Source organism: Anser cygnoides, chromosome Z (assembly GCF_040182565.1).
Source record: "Anser cygnoides isolate HZ-2024a breed goose chromosome Z, Taihu_goose_T2T_genome, whole genome shotgun sequence".
NCBI classification, from domain to species: domain Eukaryota; kingdom Metazoa; phylum Chordata; class Aves; order Anseriformes; family Anatidae; genus Anser; species Anser cygnoides.
The window spans coordinates 34,936,032-34,942,505 of record NC_089912.1 but is presented as its reverse complement, the minus strand read 5'-3'; the positions used below and the strand labels follow the sequence as shown (position 1 = coordinate 34,942,505).

General features: G+C 58.1%; 1 protein-coding gene across 1 annotated transcript; it reads left to right on the top strand.

Annotated features, from left to right (window-relative positions):
• The first annotated feature begins 2,185 nt into the window (after window positions 1–2,185).
• Window positions 2,186–5,081, top strand: LOC136789026 (E3 ubiquitin-protein ligase Topors-like). The gene is made up of 2 exons (XM_066988297.1): window positions 2,186–3,010; window positions 3,143–5,081. Exons 1-2 carry the CDS (start codon window positions 2,787–2,789, stop codon window positions 4,203–4,205), a joined length of 1,287 nt encoding a protein of 428 aa, XP_066844398.1. The 5' UTR covers window positions 2,186–2,786; the 3' UTR covers window positions 4,206–5,081.
• The last annotated feature ends 1,393 nt before the right edge of the window (window positions 5,082–6,474 follow it).

Here is a 6,474-nt window from a genome sequence, read left to right as displayed (position 1 = left end):
GCAGGCGGCGCAGTAGGCTGGCTTGGATGACCACGGATCTTCTTCTGGAGCTTAGGCATAAAAAGAAAGTGCATGGCTGCTGGAAGCAGGGTCAGGCAACGTGGAAGGACTACAGGGATGCTGTTCACACTTGTAGGGAGAAAATTTGTGCGGCCAAAGCCCAACTGCAGTTGAAGTTGGCCAGCTCTGTGGGAGACCATTAAAAGGGCTTTTAAAAATATATGAATAGAAAAAGGAGGATCAGAGAAAACATAGGTCCACTACTTGTTGGGGATGGTCACCTCACAGACAAGGACACAGGCAAAGCAGAGACGTTTAATGCCTTCTTTGCCTCTGTCTTCAACGCTGATGATGGGCTTTGGGACCCCCGGTGCCCTGAGCTGGAGGACCATGACGGTGGGAACGATAAACTGCCAACCCACCCTGAACGTGTGCAGGATTTGCTGCTCCACCTGGATCCGTATAAGTCCACGGGTCCAGATGGGATTCATCCCAGGGTGCTTAGAGAGCTGGCTGACATCATCGCGGGCCCTCTCTCAATTATTTTTCAACGGTGTTGGGAATCTGGAGAGGTCCCAGTTGAGTGGAAGCTGGCAAATGTTGTACCAATTTTCAAGAAGGGCAGGAAAGAGGACCCTGGTAACTACAGGCCTGTCAGTCTCACATCAGTGCCTGGTAAAATTATGGAGCAGTTCATCCTGGGAGTTATTGAAGGGCACCTGGGGAACAATGCAGTCACCGGTCCCAGGCAGCATGGGTTCACGAGGGGTAGGTCCTGTTCGACAGATTTGATTTCCTTTTATGATAAGATCACCCATCTAGTCGATCAAGGGAAACCAGCTGATGTGATCTTTTTGGATTTCAGTAAAGCTTTTGACACAGTTTCCCATGGGATCCTACTGGACAAAACATCTAGCATACACCTGGACAAAACCATCGTACGATGCGTGAATAATTGGCTGATGGGTAGGGCTCAAAGATGTGTGGCAAATGGTTCCACATCAGGCTGCTGGCCGGTCACCAGTGGGGTCCCCCAGGGCTCCATTTTAGGGCCAGTTCTCTTCAATGTTTTTATAAACGATTTGGATGTAGGACTAGGTGTTTTGAGCACATTTGCTGATGATCCTAAACGTGGAGGAGTTGTTGACTCTGTTGAGGGTGGAAAGGCCTTGCAGAGAGGTCTGAACAGGTTGGAGAGCTGGGCGATCACCAACCGCATGAAGTTTAACAAGAGCAAGTGCCAGGACCTGCACCTGGGACAGGGAAACCCTGGCTATATGTACAGACTGGGCGACGAGACGCTGGAGAGCAGCCCCGCAGAGAGGGATCTGGGGGTTGTGGTTGATAGCAAGTTGAACAGGAGCCAGCAGTGTGCCCTGGCAGCCAGGAGGGCCAACTGTACCCTGGGGTGCATCAAGCACGGCATCACTAGTCGGTCAAGGGAAGTGATTGTCCCGCTCTACTCTGCGGTGGTGCAGCCCCACCTCCAGCACTCTGTGCAGTTCTGGGCACCACAGTATGAGTGTGAAAGACTCATGAGAGAAAGAGTGTGAAACCATGGCTTTTTATGTTGCCCTTTCCCTAAATCAAGCACCACGGCACCTGGCCCTCTGCTCCTACAGGGCTCGAAAGCCCTGCTCTGAACCCCACAGAGAAGGGAAGTGTGCTCGCGCAGGGGCTCTGGCCCTGAGGAGAGAGCCCAACGGGGCTGGGCCTTCTGCATCTGTACGGCCTCTGCGTCTTGCTTTGGCTGCAATGAGCTCATTTGGAAACCCTGTCTCCATTTCACACTGGCGACGCTTTCCCTCCCTGGACTTCCGCATGTGTCCCTTTGCAGGCTTGTGACCCTTGTGCTCTGGGCTGGCTCCACTCGGGTCAGGAAAACCTCCATGCTCAGGGGTGACACCACCTTGCTAGAAAACCCACTCCTAAGCCTGACAGGACTTCTTGAGTGTCCTTTGGAACCCTGGGAGGACTTCTCTGTTTTTCCCTATCACCAGCCTGGACTTCTCCAGGCCCAGATCTGCCTCCGCTCCTCCTGCCAGCTACTGCTGGGAAGATCTCGTCCCCGTTGCAGTCATCCCATTCCCACAGGCTCCACGTTGTGCCCCTAAGCGTACTCTGCTCCATGCTGAACCAGTCCCGGTCCCACACCCTCCTCACGGGGCGAGTGCTCCAGCCCCACCGCATCAGTGCTCTCCCCTGAATTCCTCCAGCTTGTCGATGTCTCTCCCGCCCAGGACCCCAAAGAGGACACGATGCCCAGATGAGGCCTGATGGGTGCTAAGCAGAGGGGAACGCCCTGCTCCCTCCAGAGAGGGTCAAAATCAAGGAGATTCCTGAGGGCAAGGCAAGGGCTGCCATTAGCCTGCTGTGGGGAGAACCAGGGCAACGCGAGGGCTGGCCAGCTGTGCTGGAGTGTAGCAAGAGCAGTGTGAGGACTGTGTCGTGCAGCTTCAAAGGCAGGCACGAGGTTTTATGGAATGGACGCTCTTGCTTTATGGGCCCGGATGTGTCTGCCATGGCCAGGGTGATCTGATGGTGCACTGGGAAGACACGGCCAAGGCTGCAGTGACTGGTGGATAACACCAACGCCAAGATGAAGGCAAACATTTTGTTGGGCAGAGTGGTAAGTGACATTGTGCTAGACACAGACGCATGTGCTGGGGCCAGAGCGCTGCCAGAGCGAGCGCTGCGGGGCAGGACGGCCCATTGTGATGGCTCCGAGCGACGCACTGTGAGAGCCTGGAGCGACGGATTGTGACTGCGTGGCCCTCGCTGCTCATATGCGGGCGCAGAGTCCCACCCCGCCGGCTAGTGCCCGCACTCCAGCTGAGCGTTTACGCGAGGTCTGGAGTGAGGAGCAAGGTTGGCCTTGGTGCTGGTGTCGTGCTCTGGGAGTTGCTGCAGCAGCTCTCAGTGCCCTTCCCAGAGCCATCGGAGCTTCTTCCGCGGCCCTGCCTCGTTCGGGCCGTCGGGAGACCCAGGAGGAGTGCTCGCGGCAGCAGAGGTGAGCGCGGTGGGGACACCTTCCCCTGGGCCCTGGGCAGCTGGAAGGGTTTCCTCCTTGGGGGACCTGCACAACTCTTCCAGCCGCCCCTGGCTCAGCCGATGACCATGGCCTCTTCTCTGCCTTTTGCAGCGTGACACCTGCTGCTGCAGCGCCGGTGAGAGGGAGCGGCTCGTCATCGCCAGTTCTCCCCAGCTCACCTCAGCAGGTGGAGAGCATGGCCACGGCGCTGGACACCCGCTGTCCCATCTGTCTGGACAGCTGGGTGAACCCCAGCTATGTGGTGCCATGCCTCCACCGCTTCTGCTTTGAATGCATCCAGCGGTGGGCTGAGAGCAAGCCCGAGTGCCCCCTCTGCAAGAGGAGGGTGAGCTCCATCGTGCACTCGGTGCGGGCAGACAACAGGTTCAAGGAGCTCGTCATCCCACCACCTGCGGAGGCACCGGTCACCACCCAGCAGGCAGACGGAACTCCTGCCCACCCAGCCTCCCGACCAGAGGCTGCAGGCCCAGTGCCCACAGCCGCTGTGGGCGGCCTCCACCCCTTCGCCTGGGCGTCCCTGTTCCGGCTGTACCCTGCTGTGCTCCAGCCCCTGCTGCCCTGGCTGCGCCACGAGCTGGGGCAGCTCCTCGGGGATGACGGCAGGGCAGCCTCAGAAGCGCAGCGCAACGTCATCTCAGGCCTGCGCTTCTTTGGCCTGGACGAGGGGGCCCTCACCCTGCTCCTGAGGACCTCCCTGGGAAGGCAGACGGCCGGCTTCGTGCAGCGGCTCATTGCCACCGCCGTGCAGCGGTGCAGCGGGGAGGCCCAAAACATCCTGGGCCTGGGGGCCTCCCGCGCTGCCGGAGGACAGGGGGGCAGCCCTGCAGCAGTCCCCAGCCACACTGCCACATCGGTGGGGACACCATCAGCTGGCCCAGAGAGCTCGGAGGGAACCAACGCAGAGGAGCTCCCTGGGACCTCAAATGCTGCCTTCCACGGGAGACCGAGCCGCCTTCCATCCGTCCCGGTTCCTGAGCCTAGAAATCAACAAGTGCCAGCGGAGGAACCAGAGGAGGCTGTGGCCGGTCCCTCCACTGCCGGCCAGGGCAGGGACCAAAGACGCAGGGGGCCCCGGCGAGCTGCAAAGAGGAGGGCCCCCACTTGCCAGGACTCTGCCCCACCCGCAAAGAGGCCACCCCGCCGGCGACACTAGGACAGTGCCCCAGGAGCTGGCCAAGCTGGGGCTGGGCCAGCAGATGGGGCACACGCCGGCAACCGGGGGGGGAGGGGGGAACAGGGAGGCTCACAGCAGTCTAAGGCTTTTAGACAAAGCAAATAAAGCCATGAAAACTGCAGAAAATGTCTGAGTATTTGTAACAACACACTTGGTGTCCCTGTCCCTACCCTCGCTGCTTTCTCCCCCTTTTCCTCCTGATACTCCCACCGCTTCCTCGTGTGTCCGCTGGACCCGAAGGCCAATGGGTTCAGACAGGTGGGAGAAGGGTACGTCGATGCAGCCCTTTGCAGGGCCAGCTGGGGTGTTGGCGCTGGCGTGCTTTTTCCCCACGTACAAGGCACTATTGAGTTGCTTCCCCAAAAACACCTGCTACCCATTTCCAGGCCTGCACATCTGCAGCTACGCTGTGTCCGGCCAAGGCAGGAACCCCAAGAAGTTCAACGAGGTGAAGGGCAAAGTCCTGCACCTGAGCAGGAACGACCCCAGGAAGCAGCACTTGCTGGGAGCTGTCCAGCTGGGGATAAGTGCTTTGCTGGGAAGGGTCTGGGGTCCTGCTGGACACCACCTTGGAACCATAGAATCACAGAATGGTTTGGGTTGGAAGGGACCCTCACGACCATCCAGTCACACCGCCCCTCCCACCATGCCCCGCCATGGGCATGAACAGTTTCCACTATGTCAGGAGGCCCAAAGCTCCATCCAACCTGGTCTTGTCCGCTTCCAGGGAAGGGGAATCCACAGCTTCTCTGAGCAACCCATGGCAGTGCTTCACCACCCTCTGAGCAAAGAATTTCTTCCTCAAGTCTGATCTAAATCTACCCCCTTTTAGCGTAGAACCGTCACCCCTTCTCCTATCACTGCCCTCCCTTGTAAAGCGTTTACCCCTCCAAAAAAATAAACAAATAAAACCCTCAGCAACCGGCACCGGGCAGAGCAATGCTGAGCAGGGAAGTGTATTGGGTTGACATGGCAAGGCCATGAAGGGGAGCAGCAGGGACGGCTTCTGTCAGAAGTGGGACGCAGCTGGCTCCCCCAAAAGGGACCCGCTGATGGCCAAAGCTGAGCCAGTGTGCAATGCGTAGGGTGCAGCTCAAGTTGCACCAGGCTTGCCTGTTAGGAAGAATTTCTTCATGGACAGGGTTCTCAAGCCTTGGAACGGGCTGCCGAGGGAAGTGGTGGAATCCCCATCTAACGGTCTTTTCTAACGGTCTTTTTCATCAGTGGTTGTATCCTGCTCGTGAAGAGCCCAGCCATGGTATCCACCCAGCAGAAAGCCATGGCCTCTACTTCTCTTGTGGCCTCTCCAGCCACAGCTACCAACGTGGCTACCCAGACGTAGGTCTTGGGGAAACACGCGGCCATCCAGGTCTTGGGTGCAGGGTGTGCCCGAGTCTTCTGTCAGTGTCTGACAGCAGCAGCGGTGGGTATGCCTGTGGGAGGTGTGCCCAGGTTGAAGAATTGCTCAGCTTGGTGGCAGAGCTTTGGGAGGAGGTGATGCTGAGGAGCATCAGGGAGTCAGAGAGGGAAATTGACTGGTGGAAGCATACTCTACCCACCCTGAGACAGACTCACGAGCCAGCCACCACACAAGAAACAAAGGTTCCCCCATCCCACCAGGCAGCCACTACACAAAAGACAAAGTTTCCCCCATCCCACCAGACAGTAGGAGGGGACCTAGGTCAAGGGGGGGGGAATGGAAGCAGGTTTTTGCTCGGGGTGGTAGGTGAGCCCTCTCCCTGCCCACCTCACCTTCCCGACTACCCTTCCGTAGGAGGTATGAGGCTCTAGAACTTGACAGTCAAAACAACGATGTAGATGAAAGCCCATCCCGGTTGGAAGGGGTGCCAAAGATAAGGCAGCCTACCCCCCGCGTCACTACATCTTTGTCCTGGTTCCAGTTAGGACAGAGTTAATTTTCCCCTCCTAGTAGCTGGTAGGGTGCTATGTTTCGGATTAGGATGAGAAGAGCGCTGATAACATGCTGATGTTTTAATTGTTGCAGAGCAGTGTTTACACCAGGCCAAGGACTTTTCGGCTTCTCGCTCTGTCCTGTCAGCGAGCAGGCTGGGGGTGCAGCAGGAGCTGGGAGGGGACAGACCCAGGACAGCTGACCCAAACTGGCCAAAGGGGTATTCCATACCATCTGACGTCATGCTAAACAATATATAGGGGTGGCTGGCCGGGGTGGGGGGCCGGCTGCTCGGGGATAGGCTGGGCATCGGTCAGCGGGTGGTGAGCAATTGCG

What these genes read in the sequence shown, in the direction of transcription:
- LOC136789026 (XM_066988297.1), top strand. Translation starts at nt 2,787, where the DNA reads ATGCGGGCGCAGAGTCCCACCCCGCCGGCTAGTGCCCGCACTCCAGCT. An exon ending in GAGTGCTCGCGGCAGCAGAG is followed by an intron (nt 3,011 to 3,142) that starts GTGAGCGCGGTG and finishes TGCCTTTTGCAG; the next exon opens with CGTGACACCTGCTGCTGCAG.